The 18688-nt window shown below is 43.0% G+C and overlaps 1 protein-coding gene across 1 annotated transcript in view; it reads right to left on the reverse strand.

Annotated features, from left to right (window-relative positions):
* Positions 1–18688, reverse strand: part of LOC311489118 (neuropilin-1a-like) — a 79504-nt gene that overhangs the window by 31173 nt on the left and 29643 nt on the right. Inside the window, exons 3-5 of the mRNA XM_084546064.1 lie at positions 15084–15311; positions 10035–10205; positions 4494–4660 (exon numbers count right to left, since the gene is read on the reverse strand). Of these exons, the coding sequence (XP_084402190.1) occupies positions 4494–4660; positions 10035–10205; positions 15084–15311 (566 nt within the window). The remainder of the gene's footprint in view (positions 1–4493; positions 4661–10034; positions 10206–15083; positions 15312–18688) is intronic.

Consider the following 18688-nt stretch of genomic DNA (forward strand, 5'->3'; position numbering starts at 1 on the left):
CTCTTAAATTTAATTCTTCTGTCAGCTCCTCCTTGAATAAAAAAAAAAAAAAGAGGCTTAGAAATATGAAGCTGTGGTTCCCATTAAATTCCAAATATCCAGCATGCTGATGAAATTAGTCACTACAGTTCGAAATATGATTACAGATTTATATAAAGCCAGATAATGAGCTCACGGTCTGCCGCCGTCCAAATTACCACCGGGTAACATCACCCCGACAACATTATGAATAGTAACCCGAAAATAGTATCAATAAAATATAAATGCCTTTAAATGAATAATAGAGGCGTCTGCAGCGGAGGAGGAGGAGGAGGAGAATTAACTAAGTCATAATTTTCTTCTCAAGTAAGATGAATCGAACGCCGTGAGGCAAACCATGCCGAGCAGAGGTGGCCGCGCAGCACGCATAATCAAATAAAATGGAAAATTCACTTCACAAAAACCACCAGTCGTAACTCAAACGCCTCACGGAGTCGGGGGCCGGCGAGCAACGGCGCTGGATCGGAGGCTATAAATCACCGTGGCAGGGGGGATGGTCCGCTCTATCAGGAGGCACTGCCAACAAAAGGACACACTTATGGAGTCGTCACACGTCAAACTGAAGGCGGTGGCGTCGGGATTTTGGGCTTGAGGCACGGCACGAAAGTCTCAAGAGCTGGGCGAGGAGTGTCGTCACCTCCTACTGTATCGACAGTGCAATACTGTGCCCTAGCACAAGCACAGTGATGCCATGAAAGGTCAAACCAGGTGGTCATGCATTCATTTTCTGTAACCACTTGTCTTCTGGACGGCCGTAGGGGGACTGGAGCCTATCCTAGCTGTCATTAGGCAAGAGGCGGGGTACACCAGGTCACCAGTCTATCTCAGGGCTAACACAGAAAGACATGATTAAGAATCACCAATGAACCTAACCAGCATGTTTTTGGATGGTGGGAGGAAGCTGGAGTACCTGGAGAGAACCCACGCAGACACATGGAGAACATGCAAACTCCACACAGAAAGGAACCAGTCGGCCCATGGATTAGAACCAAGAACCTTCTTGCTGTGAGGCATTAGTGCTAACCACCACACCACTTTGCCGCCCCACATGTATATCATAAGACACAAACATGCAAGTTTGTGGTAACTTAGCTCAAAATGCAACAAAACCTAAAAATCTGCACAAAAGGATCATGTCAAGGACAAAGGTAAATTAATGGTTTAATAGTTTCTTCCTGTAAACTGCTGGTAATTGCATTAAAAGTGGCTGAGTAGATGCCTCAGGACCCCAAAGCCCCACATGTCACTTGGTTTGTGATTATTTGATTAGTTTCAAATTAAGCTGCTTATAGAGGGTAACAAAAAAGTTGTACAAACATCTAGTTTAATTATAAATAATACTGTTATATTAGTTGATATTGTATGTTAAGGTTTAATTAATTGAACACAAAATAATCTGGGGGCCAGGGGACCCACGGTCATTTTTAAGGCCTCCTCTGAGGTTAAACTCACTATGTTGAACAATATACAAACTCATAGACAACAGACTATTACCTTTAATGGCACAGAGTTTGCAATAAGGTTCTGTTATTTAGTAATTTTCTTGTCAACTTAATAGTACAATATCACTGATTAACATTAGTACTAAAAACCACAGCCTCTAAAATGAAAACACAGTTAAATCAACAGCTCTTTCAGTTATTTTGAACAAATACTGAACACCCTAACCTTCATGAAGCTCAGATTTGGTGCAGGACTGTGAGTGTAAATATAGAACTAGGACCCAAAACACTGCTACAGCATAGTATTGCAATACTTATATATGAAGTCATATGAACTGTCCCAGAACTTTGTCTTATAGGATGACGAACAGTCCTGAGGTTTGACGATCTGGGGTCTCAAAAGTCCAGTAGTTTCCTACTTGACCCAACCAGTAACTGAGCCTTACTTGACGGTTACATATTGTAGTCAAGGGTACAGCATAAACTCATTATTGGTTGTCTTTATTTGACTTCCAAGTCCTTTTTGGTGTCTACATATTGAAATAGTAGAAAATAAGGTGATGCTGTGTGTTCACACACAAAAGCATTTGCTGCCGTTTCCAACCTAGTTTCTGTTTTCTCATTAAATGCAACATCTTTTATGCCACGATAATTTGCAGCACACAGTCAAAACTGATAATGAAACATTTCACGAGGCCTTCAGGTAAAGTTAGCCTCTCTCCATGCAGAGGCTAAACCCATTAACCTCTATTAAAACGCCGTCCTTCATATCCTTGCATCCCAGAGGGCTCAGCTGTGAGCCAGTAGCTAAAACAAGTCCCAAGACAGACAATAGAAAGCCACTCGTACCAATCCAGCACTGAGACTGTCTTCCTGTCTGCTTCCTGTTCTAACCCCCACGGGAAGGAAGTGAGGGTCTGCTCTTATTGCGAGGGGCATTGTGAGTCTTCCTCTATGAGTTCCTGCCCTGGACAATGGGGCCGCTCTGGACTCTAACGGCACCTTAATAGCGGGCTCATATATTTTAATTTGTTTTCTTTGGTCCAAACCATGTTAGGGAAACTACATGCTTGTTTAGGCTTTCAAATCCACAATATTGAGTGAGTCTGCACTCAGTTATCTTGAGCTACGTTTCTGTTCCGGCCTGATAATTCAGTGCCAAGAGGAGTTTAAACATCTCAGAGTCTAGTTCCTTCAGTGTTAGCTAAATCTGACGAACCACATTCTTTTTCTGGGGTGTTCACGAATAGTATAAACTGTGGCTGCTATTGTTCAACAGTGTTAGACCTTTTTGAAAAACTGCCCTCAGTCCCACAGCTAAAAATATTATAGGCTATATATATATATATATGTATATATATATATATATATATAGAGTCAATGCAAGACAGCTTACGCTAACGAGAGAATGCCACAAGCTAGCTGAAGCTAATTTATTTTTAGTCTCTTAATTCTGTCTTTCTAATACATAGATACTGTATTTTAGTGAACTGGCAATTTAATTATTACATTATTAGCTAGCAAAACTAAACTACACCACATTTAGTCATGATGAAGAAAAAAACAAGTGAACTAACTTGGCTAAAATATAATTAGCCTAACTAAGCTAAGTAGCTGTATGCTAATTGTGTTTAAAAGTCAGATTTTCACACCTGAACTGACACAATTTAATGGTATTTTGATGAAGAACATCTGGATTGTGTAACTAACAACAATCCCAGTTTTAAGTGAGCAAGGAAGTTTTTATCTAGTCTGATGATTCAAAGAGGAATCTAAACAGCTCAGAGCCCAGTTCTTGTAATCTTTAGCTAAATGTGATGAGCTGCAAACGGCAGTACTTAAATATTTGCACCAAGTTGACTATAGACCTAATAGATTTTACAGTGTAATATGTAAAAACTAGCGTAAAATGTGTGTTAACAACAAAAATGAGTAAAAACCTAACGCAAGAGAGAGCTAATGCTAGCTAGAGACAAGACAGCAAGCTAGGCAAAGCTAATTTTATTTTGTTTACCTGCAAAATACTGCAAACTGTGCAACTGATTAATTAAATGTTATAATAAAACAGAATAACACATTTAGTGATAACAGAGCGCCAAGAGGAATTTAAACATCTCAGAGTCTAGTTCCTTCAACGTCAGCTAAATCTGAACCACATTCTTCTTAGCGCAAGAGAGCTAATGCTAGCTAGAGACGAGATAACAAGCTAGTTAGAGCTAATTTGATTTTATGTAACTGCAAAATATACACTGTGTAACTGATGAATTAAATGTTAGAATAAAATAAAATAACACATTTAGTCATAACGATGAAAAAACGTGTTTCCGTAAAACGTAGTTAGCCTTTTCAAGCTAAGTAGCTGTATGCTAGCCGCGTGAAAGTCAGATTCAATGCACACAAGTTAATGATAATTCATAAAATCCCCATAATAAACCGTTAACAAAACATTTCTTAGCAAACCCGGTGGTAAGCAAACTTTGTCCTCCTCAAAACATACTGGATAAGAACTTCAAAAACAAGAATGTGTTATTTCTGGTTTCACTGTTTGCATGCCGCTGCTATGTCAGACTTCACAATGACGATAAAAAATGTCAACTCTGCTAGAGAGGCAGGCTTCACTGAATAATGCAAGTTGGCTTTTTCTATTTTTCACCCACATCTAGTGTCGCCCATAACGTGCAGAGTTGTGGTACAAATGAGTGAACAATATTCAGACCAGATGTGAGCAAGATCTCAGCGGTACCGTCAAGTGCAAACACAGTTTTTCCACTGGGAAATGAGGATACTTTCATTTTGAGATCAGACTCTAAAAATAAGAGCCAGCATTACATAATTTCCGCTGCTCCAATCCAGAGTGACTGGAAATGAAAGTGGATGTACGTAGTATTAAATGTATAGCATGTAAACTCTCATGTTTATGTATGTAATTATAACATTTTATTATATATTTATTCTCATATTGAGCCTTCAAATGAACCTAATTAATATAAAACACGTTCAAACATTACTGACCTGTATCCACTCCCTGACGGTGTCGTCTGAGGGCGTCCAGCCGTTCTCCTGGTAGTTGAGGCGAGAGCGTTCGGGCGACCAGTTGGAGTTGTACTGGGACGAGGCGGTGATCTGCTCCGAGGAAATTTCCCCCGACTCCATGCCCAGTGGCTCCATACAAGTGAAATCTGCCAAAGACAGAAAGACTTCAGACAAATTGTTTTCTAATACCCAAACTATACCACCTCCGTGTTCTTTATTCAACGTTGTGGAAAATGTTAAAAATAAAGAATTACATAAAAAACTATATATTAATTCTCATGCACATAAATAATGTTCAGGTCACAAAGAGACAGGTTTGTTTGTCAAAATGACACCGACATCCTGTTTAATAAGAGTTTAAAAAGTCTATTACACACATCATTAGCTGGATGAGCTGAGTTTCGGTATTTTGCTCTTCATGCCGTCAAGGCTAATGGCTGAATTAATCTGGACCTTGGATCCTAAAGTTGCAGTCATAAATCTATGTTGGAGAATAATAATAATAATAATAAAAAAACAAGTTAATTTAGTTTTCTGTGCAAGTCAGGCAAGAAAGTAGTGGACGTGTGATTAGATTAGTCTACCACATGCACTGCAAAGCCGTCGATCCCTGCTCCCTGCACTGGTGGAAGCTCAATACATTGATGTGGCAGGATGTCATTCATACCATTCTCAGTCCAGTTGTACAACAACGCACCTTTCTGCACCTTTTTACACCATTTTACACCTTCCTGTGTATATAATATATATTTACTTCTGTTTCTATTTCTTGTACAAATTTTATCCAAGTTTTGCTTATTTTATTTTAATTTATTTTAAATGTATTTTATTTAAATTTATTTTATTTTACTATATTTTTACTTTTATTTTATTTTTTAAAAGTATTTTATTATTTTATTTTTTAACTGTCTTCACCTATTTTTATTTTTACTTGTGGTTCTCAAGAGTGTTTTAGTGTTGTTGTTTTTTTTATGTGTTACTGAGCTACTGTGACCAATCAATTTCCCTCGAGGATCAATAAAGTCTATCTAAGTGTCTAAGTGTACGCCATACATGCACAATGTCCTCTATGTGCAGACATGTAAAGCTCAATCCCACCAAAAAAACTAAGATAAACTTTACTTCACTTTTAGATTATTTCAAGGATTTAATGTATAAAATATTACAAAAGTAGTGTTAAATGGTGCATAATGTGTGTCCAAAACCATCTGAAAACCAAAGATGAGTAAATTTACAGGGAACAGAAGGTTATTAGTAATTAGTTCACAATTAAATCCGTCAAATAATTCAGTTTGTTGAATAATTTGAGCAACGCCTGCTTGTTTTTACTAACGAGCTTGTCTTTAGAAAATGAGTTGCACATTCTCCAAGGTTAGCTTTGCCCTACATTACTGCAAATTTAACGGATTTTGGTTTTTAAATCTTCAGATTAAATATTTTAAAGATGATTAATCAGAGTCAATTATCTTTAGATTGATTAGCTGCAGCCTTATTGTGCACAGAGGAGTTTCCTTTTTTTAATCTTTATCAGGAAGATGATGCAATGCACAGAGGAAATATTCTGCAATCCCTTCTTGTTATAAAACACTTTTAAAAAAACAGTATTTTCTTGGACAGAATCGAGCTACATGTCTGTATCTCTGAGGCAGCAGAGTCCACTCTAACAGCAGGGGAGCTGAATGGGGGAAGGAAGAGGGAGGGAGGGAGGCGGGGGGAGGTAGAAGGAAATGTGTGTGTGTTTGTGTGTGTGTGTGTGTGTGTGGGAGGGCTGTCTGGAGACACAGGGTCTGCCAGACTGACACAAACACACTACATCATTCCAAGTTCCACAAATAAATAGGGGAGAAAGTTTTCTTGCGACATCACAGCGGCTGCAGAGAGATTTTTTTTTTATATAACAAATTTCAGGCCCAAATCCTCCAATTCAGAGCTTGTTTTCTTGGCACAGCACAAACTACAGCTAGACAATGAGAAAACGCTCTCGTCCAGCTGATGCGTCGGTATCCGGTATCCCCCGGCTCCCAATAGCCACGAAACTTGCTCTTTTCTTATTTCCATTCACCAGGCGACCCCTGGGTGTCCCCTTCACAGCAGGTACGACGGGGACAGACATCAGCCTCGTCCCCCCTCGGTGTGAAAAGATGGAGAGGACGTAAAAACCTGACGCCCGTGCTGAAGGTTTCGGGCTGATCAAAGGCCCCCGCGGAGAGGGACGGCCGTAAATTCACCGCAGGACGTCGGCTTTTGATTCCTCTGTAGCAAAGAGGACGGTTCTTTCTGAACATTTTAAGAGGCTGAAAGGAGCAATGTTGGAGTACGAAATCTACAAATGTTTAGCATGATTTTCAAAATCTTCAAATCATTGATCTATTTTAAAATATTTCCCCCGGGCACCAGCCGGCTTACGCCCTAAGGGTCGCACCTCTGCTCTGGAATCACAGTTTACAGCATCAGAGTGGTTGTAAAAACTCTACAGAAGGCTTTAATTCAATCTACCGAGCCTAGCTGGGGGTCTGTGGGCAAAGTAATTGCCTCCCTGTGTGTGTGTGCAGCATAATTACAGCTTTGTCTAACCCCGGAGCTGCTCTCGGCGATCCTGAACAACAGCAGAGATACAGATTTATCTCCTAAAAGCGCACGCAGTAACAGAAAGATAAAGCGGACACATGTAAGGGCCTCATCATCCATGTGTTATCGCATTGTCATGGACGCTCACCATCAGCATCAGATAGCGCAGCAACAGCACACGCACATATGAGCCGACGACACCCACATCTTACGCCCACGGCGAAAACAAACAAGAGAGAGGAGGATAAATAAATAAATAAATAAGTAAATAAAAAATTGGAAGAGGATGACTTTGACCCCTCTGGTGAAATGAGTGATTCACATGTGTGAGGAGACTGAGTGGTGAATAAATGTAGGTAAAATTTTACAAGCCGAAAATTTTGAGTTTTTGATAAATATATAAAGCTCCAGAATATTTATTTTGTTATGTTATGTTTTATTTTACAACATCTCTGAGGCTGTGCATTTCCTACATTACGTTACCCTGTCGTTAGCATGCTAACCTGTTAGCCCCGGAGGCTTCGGGATGCCGGCAGTTGCCTAGCAACAGAGTTCCCATGACTTGCAGCTGATGCTATCACTTGAGCGCCAAGAGTTTTGTGTACAAGGCTTCCTGTGTCAAAACCAAAAGTTATTTTAATCGTATTCATGTTTGGTTTTAATTTGCGTTTATCGATACCAGCTTCGGACTGGACAAGTTCGACTCTGGAGGACGGGAGGGATGACTGCAAAGTGCAAGTTCTGGGATACTCCGGCTGTAGCAAGTCCACACAAGTTACCTCCTGATGCAACTTGCAAAAAAAAAAAAAATCAACACATCAGGGCATTTGGACGGTTCTTGTGCAGCTGTGTACTTAAACAAATAGGACTTGTGGCGGCGTCCAGGCCTCAAGACCTACTTCCTCATTTGTTTGTGTGTTCGTCGAGTGGTTCATTAGGAGTGATGACTGCTGCCTGGGTTGATGTGATAGCTAATCTCTAGGTGTCTGAGCAGTTTCTCTCTCTCTCTCGCTTCTTCGGTTTTGTTTGGTTCTTCAGTTGTAGCATTCACCCACTCACTCAAACACTACAGACATTTACATTATTTGAAAGATTCATGGGTCGTCTCCACATTTCGTCCTTCCCATGAGCTGGGGTGCACAGACAGACTCCTGAGCTCCTGGTTACAACACAGGAAGTCGTGTACACAAAACACTCGGCAGCTGCTGTACGTCTGCTGGCATCTAGACGGTTTAGCATGCTAACGGTTGAGCAACTCAATATAAGAAATGCGAAACGATGAAGGAGCTTGTGCAAGGACTTCTTGCACCTTGAATCTTAGAGTGACGCAACTCCAGTCCTCTGTATGAGCTGCACATATGGCAGAATTTACAATAAAGCAGAGGTTTGACTTTGAACAACATTTCCTCAGATGGTAAAATTCAAAGGAAAACAGGTTTCAGCTAGAATTAACTTCTTGTTCTGGCTATATTTGAGTTTTCATTTCCTCACGTGTCGGTCAAACCGATGGAAATACCATCCAAAGAAATAAATAGCATCTTGAGTTTATAAAGTTAACACTACATGATTTGATTAACATGCAAACGGCCGAGTGACTTAATGTAGTAAATGCAAAGATAAAATCTAATCCATCCAATTTCTGGAAATGTCCGCAAATGCAAAATAACTCGTGAACTCAGATCTTATGGAAAAATTTGGAGGTTGCAACCTCCACACCACAAGAAGTCACCCTCCATGTGGACCTTTCTCGCAAACAAGATACGCAACCCCGCTTTTATGATGCCCTGACTCCTTCATAACTTGTGTCTTCTTGGTTTCTCTTCTGTTTCTTCTCTAATGTTTTTGCTAAACCTACTTACAAATCACTCGCTGACAGTGAGTTTTGTGACTCCCCCTCCTCCCCCTTTGGGTTTCCACCGTCTCCTCCATGTGGATCCTAAATCTTAAAACAAGTCTTTAAATATCAATTTAGAGCCGCGAAACATAAATGTTAATTTCTCCCAAAGTGGCCCCCCCAGTACCCCGATACCTCGCAGAAACTCTCCTCTGAAAACACGCACACATTCCTAAAGCGGGGTGAGCGAGGTCGAGGTTACCAGAGTGCAACAACCATACCGTTTCCAACATAACTTAAATCTCTACAGGCATTCCGACGAGGTCAGAGAAGTCAACGGCCTCCTTTTTAAAACGTGTTCACGTGGAAAAAAAGAAGAACAGGAACGGAGCACGACAAAGAATCTCCTCTGTGATTTGATTTAGATCTCGATTCTGATATTTGTAGGTCACGAATACGGTGGAGGTGAAAGAATTTGGTTTTATCTGTCAGAAAACAACTTCTTTTGTTCTTGAATTTGCCGTAAAACCTAAGACAAGTTCAGAGCAGTTCCTTAAAGGGGAACTACTGTTTTTCACAACCTGGACCATATTTCTGGCATAAAATACGGTCGTTTACTCACCCATATAACTTCTGTGTAATTCGTATTCCTTTGGGAGATATTTAGATCTGCGTATATCCATATAGTGGAAGTGAATGGGGCACCGAAACGCAGCCTCTAAATGACGCATTATCTGCAGCGAAACTTGTTCATTTCACAAATATTTAGTTACCCCCCCCCCCCCCCCCACTCCCTGCCGAGTCCGGAGTTAAATTTATAACATAAAAAGATGCATTAGCATGAGTGAATGCTGTGTAGCGGTGCAAAGCTGTCTAAATCCAGCAAACATGATTATCTCTGCTGCATATTCCCTTTTCTCCTCGTCTCGTTTTCAACACAGAGGTTGGAGGTCACAGAGAAGCTGAGGAGTTTGTGCATCGTGCTCAAGGACACTCCGGTGGAAGCCGAGCTGCAGGGCTCGGCTCCAGCGTCTGGTGTTCTCTGTGAGGGAATAAATGAGCCGCAGTCTCTCCTAATGCCGCGTGACATCCCCACATTCACTCATCCAGCTGCTCACCCTCATCTTCGTGTCCAGGGGGGAGGCTCCTCTCGCGGATGGTGTAGTTGGCGGAGAATCCCTCTCTGGCGATGGCGCTGTCGGTGGTGATGATCATGGACAGGATGCCGGTGTGGGAGATGACTCGGCCCGGGGACTTCTGGCCGCAGTATCTGCCAATGTGAGGACCCACTGAGAGGAGGAGGAGGGGGGAAGAAGAGGGGGGGGGAGGGAAGAGGGAAGAGGATGGGTAGCAGGGAGAAAGGATGTAAGTCATATTTTACTGCTTTTATTCAACACTTTATCCCTTCCCCTTGCCCTCGCTGTCCCTATTTTGACTCAGAGCAAAAAGTTCATCTTTGCAGAACTCCAGTCTGAAAATAGATTTACACTTTAGACGACTCTGATCAAACCGAGTTAGCAGCTGGTCTTCTGTCAGCTACCGTCTCTCGCCTCACACGAGTGACATGACGCCTTTGAGACAAGAATAAAGGTGAGACGGCAGGTATCATATCCACCACGTATTGTTTTGACACTTATTCTCCCAATGCTGTGATTTACAGACCAGGTACAGTAAAGAGATGGATAGTTTGTATTTATTTTTGACGTCATATCTCTGATTTAAGATTTAAGTTGCCTGCAACTAAATGAAGGACAACCGTAACCTTCGTGAAAATAGAGCGGTTCGTTCTCAGATGATCAGACTCTGAGATGTGAGAGGAAGGAAGTACTGCAGAAAGATAAAAACCAAACGGAAATATTCCGTTCATGTAAAATGGGAAAACTGTGACCTTTGAAGCTAAACAAACGAGACAACCAGTCCCCGAGACATTTGCCCCCCAGGCTTTCGTCTATTTTCATCCATCCTTTCTTGTTTAGTCATTGAAAAACTCAATGCATTTTATTTCCAGAAATCCCTGTTGTCTATTTTTTCCACAGAAAACTTCCACTTAATATTAATATTAAGGATAAATACATCAATTTAAACCAAATTAATGTAAATTCATGACAGAAAATTGAATATCCAACAGTTTTTCTGGGCCTTTCTATCTAGTATATACTGGTTGTATACTGAATTATTCAAATTATACTATTAACACCATTATCATAACCTTAATACCTATTACTGATATTAGAACAACACATGTACATAATCTTGCATGTTTTGTACATGTTCTGTACCAATTGTTTGTGTTAAAAAATTAAAATTAAAAAATTTAAATTAAAAAGTTGACCTATAGCAAAGGAAAGTGTGTTGCGTTTAAATAGGAAAAATTATTCAGAAATTATTCAAAATTTTTAAAATATGGACGTGATAAACTTTTTTCAAAGCTGTAAAAATGTCGCAATGAAGTGACGTCAGCGAGCGTTACCTGACAAATCATGACAAATAATACTGATATAAGTAAAAACACCTAATGATTTTTAGGTTTAGTCAAATTAAGCTAAAGTTGAGCCTGAAAACTGATTAAAATTGGACTTTGTTTTTACTTGAAGATGTTTCACTATCATCCAAGTGGATACTTCAGTTCGAACATCTGAGTGGGGTCAGTGGATGCTGAGGCGCATAGGTGCACAGAGGTCACCAACTTTCTGCAGAGTCAATAGCTACAGACCTCCAAACTCTAGAGCAGTGGAGTGATGAATCACGTTTCTCCATCTGACAATCTGATGGATGAATCTGGGTTGGCGGTTGCCAGGAGAACGGTACTTGCCTGACTGCATTGTACCAAGTGTGAAGTTTGGTTTGGGGGGGGAGGGGGGGGGGGGGGGGTTGTTCTTCAGGAGCCGGGCTTGGCCCCTTAGTTCCAGTGAAAGGAACTCTGAATGCTTCAGCATACCAAGAGATTTGGGACAATTCCATGCTCCCAACTTTGTGGGAACAGTTTGGGTTTGGTGATGGACCCTTCCTGTTCCAACATGAATGAGTATCAGTGCACAAAGCAAGGTCCATAAAGACGTGGATGAGAGAGTTTGGTGTGGAAGAACTTGACTGGCCTGCTCCAGTCAGACCTCAACCCAATAGAACACCTTTGGGATGAATTAGAGCGAAGACTGTGAGCCAGGTCTTCTGGTCCAACATCAGTGTCTGAACCTCACTAATGCACTTCTAGAAGAATGGTCAATAATTCCCATAAACACACTAATAAACCTTGTGGAAAGCCTTCAGAGAAGAGTTGAAGCTGTTATAGCTTCAAAGGGTGGACCGACGTCATATTAAACCCTATGGATTTGAAACATCTTCTAGAAACACAACAAGTCCAGTTCTCAAAGAATCTGACACGCTTGATTTATCTTGCAGGGAAGGGATGCTAAAAGTAAAACATGAGACCAAATATCATCCTGTTCTTATCTATGAGAAACAACGCGCTGCTGTTTGGTGGAGATACCATATCTGTGCAGCGTCTCTCCAGGACTCAAGGAGCAGCGTACAGGAAATCTCACAAAATCACAATATTTCCTAACAAATAAATGTCCTCCAGCTTCGGAGGCAGAGCAGCCAAAAAGAAAACAGGAAGCGGGTCGCACGCCGGAACGCCGATCCTCTGTAATCTGATGGATTACGTTTATCGGTTACAGTTTAAAGCAGGTATAGTCGTCAATCTGTGACGGATTACATTTTGAACCGCTCCAGCCTTATCGGAGGGTGGAGCGGGGAAATGGATTTTGCTGGGAGGCTGTGGGTTGATGCAATGAGATTCAAGCACCAGAATATAAAAATATCTAAAAGCTTGAAGGTTCATTCAGCTTTTGATCGCATCTCGTGGCTTTAATTTGCACAAATTTGCCAGAAACTAATGAAGGAATGAAAGAAATGTGGTTGAAACTGCAGAAACCTTGTAGTGAGAATCAAACAGATAAGAAGAAAAAGCACTGGCGATATAAGCGTTTGATGTCTGCTTGTCTCATTAAAACCGGTCAGATCATCTCCTTTTGATGAACAACAACACAGTGCACGATGGGAATGTTTGCGAGCGCGTTTGACGGGATGAAGAACCGCGTCCCGCTCTTAACCCCCGCTGCAGAGGAGCTTTGTTATCTGCTTTGACGCACGTGTTCGCCCAGGAAAACATTCAACCCCCCACACCTGAGTGAGCGCACACACACAAACACAAACATCCGACAGGAAAAGCCCTGGCACGGTATGCATGCTGGCACGGCCTTAAAAGTGTACGTCGCAGTCTGTATACCTGTGCCAGGCCTTGTGTCCCTCGTGTTCCCGTGCCCGTCTCCTCCTTGGCAGTAATAATAATAATGATCAGGCAAAGCTTCGGGACACAGAGGCAAGTATTGTGGGCATCCTGGCAGAGCGGCACAGGCCCCGTCCGAGGTATGCAGCTCCCTCTAGTATCTGCAGCTAATTAGACAACAATGGACGCAGAGGAACGCCGTCCAAGAGGAGGGGGGAGGAGTGTGAACAGAGGGTAGAGCAGGTTGCGTCCACGTCGGTCAATGTGTGCGAGAGAGAAGCAGTTTTCCAAAAACGCTGTTGGTGGAGGAACAATGAGCAAGCTGTGAGCTCGCTTTCAAGAACATCCACGCAAGGATGAGCTTGAAGCAACAAATGATTACCATTAATGTTACCGATCAGTCATAACATTACGACCACCTTCCTAATATTGTGTAGATCTCCCTTGTTGTGACTCATCAGAGAACGGACATGGACCTTCTGAGGGTGTCCTGTGGTGTCTGGTAACAGGATGTTGTTAGCGGTGGGGAATTTGAGGGGAGGGGCCTCTGTGGATCATCCCACAGATACTTGATCAGTCTGGGATCTAGTGAATTTGGAGGCCAGGTCAACACCTTGTGCTGTTCTCCATGTTTTTTTTGAGTTGTTCCTAAACCGTTTTTGTTCCTGTGTCAGGCTGCATCCTGCTGGGGATGGCTGCTGCCATCAAGGAGTGTCATTGCTATGGGGTGGGGGTGTCTGGTCTGGTCTGGTCTGGTCTAGGTGGGTGGTACATGTCTAAGTAACGTCCACATGAATGAATGCCAGGTCCAAAAGTTTCCCAGCAGAACACTGAATTGTCACAAGATGGTTTAAATGTTATTTACTTCTCCTGTCAGTGGTCATAATGTTGTGGCTGATCGCTGTATGAATCTATCCCAGGGCTAACACAGAGAGACACACACTCACACTCACACCTGTGACATATTCAGTCTGTTATCTGCTGTGAGGCGACAGCTCCGACCACTTATTTGATTTTGTTTTCAAGATCTTTTGATTAGACTGTAAATCACTAAATGCAAATTCTAACTTCTTGCTTCCTCTTTTTTTTTTTTTTGTATCTTTTAGCACAGGAACTGAAGGGCGGAAGAAGCCGAAGCTTCGTGAGACACGGCGGCATCACTATGACTCTCACTTCCTGGTTTCCTCCACACCCGAGGACCATCCGCCAGCTACAACATTCACGCTTCGCTTCGACCGAACTCTCATCTCTCTGCGCTGCCTCCCTTTGGTTTGATCTCGCCAGTGAATAAACTTCTGAGCATAACTTAATTATTTGTTAGTGAAAGGATTTTAATCTTTCCCTGGCGCGAAAGACAAAGGTGCAGAGAAATATGAAAGAAACCTTATGAGCCCTTCACACTTTCCCTTCTCCCCTGCATCTGCACCTTTCTCCACCTATTTCCCATTGTTCAATCCAAACTCGTCCCACCGTCAGGGAAGACGTCCATCCCTTGTTCTCTTCACTCCTCCTCCTCCTCTCAGCTCCACATGTCTCTGTTTTCGGGCCCAGCTCTCCTCATTCTCCTCTCCGCTGATTCACAGCTCCACGCCTTCATCCCTCCCCTCAACTCCTCCTCCTCCGCCTCGTCCCTATGCACTTATTTTGTGTATTTATAGTATGTTTCATGTTTTGTAATTCTTTATTCCAAGTTCTTGAGGCGCTTACATCATTTGCAATCACCATGTTTGAAGTTCAACCAAAAAAAAAACATCTGTTTTCAAATCTGTTTGCATAAGTTGACGTCATCTCCTATTGAATTATTTCCTTCCCCTTTTTCAGCCTGAGCTCATATTTCAGCCTCCCGAGCTTCAACCAAACTCCCCCCACACCCCCTCACCTGCAGGGAAGCCGTCCCAGATCTCCAGCCAGTCGTATCGGCAGAGGGCGCCCGGCGGGGGCGTGGTGTCGGGCTCCATATCGAAGCTGTCGAACTCCACCACGATCTCCAACATCTTGGGGGCGAAGATCATGAAGGTGCACTCCAGGTTGTTGGGGTACTTCTCGGGGAAGCCCGGCGTCTTGATGACGCCTCTGGGAGCCGTGAAGTTCCTGGAACACTCCGGGCCTGCGAGGAGAAACCACACGGATGAGATTTAAAAAAAAAAGATGTGTTTTGACAGAGTGACTGATTCTCACCCGGACAGAGGTGTGAACTCTGGAGGGTTAGAGGTTCATCATGTGTTCTCACAACACTGTCACTTTTAATAGGACTTCAAATAAGTTTGCTAGCTGCCATCTCATAATGACATGAACTTTTGTGAAACTTTTAAGAAAACTAGTTCCACGTTAACATTTAGAGGCTGAAAAAAAAAAAAAGGACAAACTATGTTTTTATCTGATCCAAAAATCCCTCTGATGTCAGGATGTGATTTTTTTTTCTAGGAACCATTTACTGCATCCTCTACAGTTTAGATCTGTGACCTTTTCTGTCTTTACCGTGGTGGAAAAAACATTTTGGAAACACAGAAATAAACCGAACACCATCCGTTCTTGACCTTTCCGGGTGGCTAAACGTTTGGCAGCTCGAAACACTTTTACAGCTTTGGCCTCTTAACACCGTCTTTATAAGCCTTAAGGCCACACGATATTATTTTATTTTTTAAAAAAAGAAGAAGTCACTGGTCTTCTAGACAAGAAATTCCACCTTTTTCCCAAAGTTGTGTAAAAACCTCTGCAGCAAAACGACTCCAGACTCAGCTCGCCGCTCCAAAAACAGAGCGTTCCTTTTTTACTGACTGACTTCTTGTCATCTCCGTCCAATCAGACGAGCTCCGCCGTGACTGGGCCCCCTCCCCGGTCGGAGCCGTCTGCGTCTGTGTTGTGACTGGGGCTGGGGTGTTCGGCTGGTATTTACTGGCGGTCCCAGACGGACAGCGCGAGACCGATCGTGGTCAACAAACAGACAAACTTCATTAGCTCATTAGACGCATCCAACACAAACTGCATATTCATCCGACCATGTCATCATTTGTTTGCAGTATTCTTTCTTGCAGACATTAAAGTAATATTAGAGGACTTTTTTTAGTTTCTCAGGGCTGTATTTGTAATGTGTCTTTTAATTCATGGTCATGATTAATCCCATACACTTAAGTGAGCGTCCTGGTTATGACCATGCTGACATTTGGGGCCTGTAGCTTCTTTATCGTCTTAAAAGGTCAAAAGTCCAGCACCACTTGTCGTATACGGACCCACTGCAGTTGCCTGAAAACCTCACAAGCATCCCGTGCTCCTCTACATCTCAAAACTTTGCAATGAAACCCTGTTCCAAATAAAAACATGAGGCAGAAATGCTTCCAAATAAAAGTACAAACAAACCGGCCGGCCAGCCTGGCAGCTGTTACGCCACTGCCGTCGTTTTTGTGCACGAGCCGTCGTCGGTACCGCTCATGAAAAATCTCTGCGTCGGCTCGCATCAGTCAGCCCGGGCTGGCAGTTTGCACCTCGCTTGTCGTAAAGCGACACGAGCGAGGCTGCAGTGACTGATCTCGGTGACGGGGAGACGGCGCGAGGCGTGGACGAGGGTCAAGCATCCCTCGGAGGCACGGGGCCAGTGTTTGTGTATGCGAGTGAGTGAATGTGTTGGGACGGGGCAAGAGGGGAGGAGGTTGGGGGGGAGGATTTTCTCGCGTTGCCAGGCCAGATGTGACCTGCATGTCATCTGAGCACACCGGTAAACATGAATCCACACACTCCGGCGGACCCCTCGCTGTTGACACAGGTGGTGTCATTAAAAGGGCCGACATGATAAATGACGAGCACGGACGGGCGGGCGGGCGGCGAGGGACGACGCCGGCTTCGATCCTGCTCAGCTGGCGCACTTTGGAGCGTTTGAAACGGGCAGATGGGTCGCGTGAATCTGGGTTGAGAGATCTGTGATGCTCCGTGTCGGTCGGGGTCAGGCCGTTATGTGATTTCAGAGCGTTGAGCATCAGACAAACAAATGATGCTGTAACCTAGAAAGAATTTGGAGCCTACAGCGCATGAAAAGAAATAAATCGTTCCTTGCCCTATGACTGATCGGTGGAAACTTGAAAATAAAACAAACTAAAGTGCATTATTCAGTGAAAAAGCCTCCAAAAACATCAAATGAGTCAAAGGAATCACTGCACCATATGTGTGTGTTTGCATATTTGAGTGTTTGCTCAAAGACACGAAGCGTATCTGTGTTATTGTGTTATCTTATCTCTCATTGGTTCATCCATCTTTGCTTCACTTTCATCTTTTTTTTTTGCATCAACGACCCTTCAATCAGTCGCCCCAGAAGAATCCCTCCCTGAGTACGGACATGTGTTTCTGGTTTGAAAACCTGCAATAAAACGAGGACGCGGGGACAAATATAGTTCCGGGACGACGGCGAGGCCTCGCTCGGCTATCGTCTGTAGATGAAATGCGGCCAGCGGAGGGTGGAGTTATGGTCGCGGGAGGCGGATGTGACCGAGCGTTACAGCCCCGGCGCTCGTTAGCCCCGAGATTCGCCCGCCGCTGCCGATCTTTAAAACCAAACCGAGCGTCTGAATGAGGTTTGCTGGTACTAATGACAGACGAGGGAGAGAGGGAGGGAGATGAGGGATGAAGCCACGGCCCAACACACAGTAAAACAGAAAGGTAAGACACATACATATGTCAGAATTCATCGTAAAAAAAAAAAAGACCTATTCTCTGTTAATTTAATCTACTTGTTTTATCTGAGAATCTGAGAACACTTAATAATGCTGACTCTGGCCCTGTCGCTTGTGGTCACTGCTTTCAGAAAACATCGCTGCAGAACTGCTGCTTCCTGTGTGAAACTGTCCTCTCTAACTTCCTCACGAAGATGTTTTGTCATGGTTTAGCAGGTTAGAAAAACTGCTGCCTTTAAATGTGAGATAACACCCTCATTACGAGCATGAACACAAGACATTTACAGTAAGAAAACACAACTTTGATTTGGTTGGCTGCAGTGATTCTTAAGATCTTACACCTGGTTCAGGAAACCTGCTCCCTGAACTAACTCTAACCCAGAAAAACGTTGTTTTTTAAGTGATGGATAAGGCTTTTAGCTACAAACAAAACCAAACCACAGCCTCCACTGCTGAAAAATCATGTATAAGCAGACCTGCAGTTCCTCAAATGGCCACTTGAGGCTGACTCCAAAAGTCAGTCAATCCCTGCAGACCTCCATGTTCACATGTCCAACTTTACGACATCACTTGTTTAAGTTACAGCTAAGCCTGTCTACATACAGAAAAGCAATTTGCTCGTCAACCCATTGCTTTGTTGCCATTGGTTACCCTCTTGCACACTTCAGGATGCATTTTAATGGGAACACAAAGCGGGATACTTGTGATCAGATCACTCAGGACGCAATTTGAAACAGTTTCTCCGCAGTTTTGCATCGCTTTGCATTTATAAAACACTGCACTTAGTGTGATCCCTGCCTTCTACACAACAACGCCACACTGC

This window comes from Chelon labrosus (assembly GCF_963514085.1).
Source record: "Chelon labrosus genome assembly, chromosome: 6".
Taxonomy (NCBI): Eukaryota; Metazoa; Chordata; class Actinopteri; order Mugiliformes; family Mugilidae; genus Chelon; species Chelon labrosus.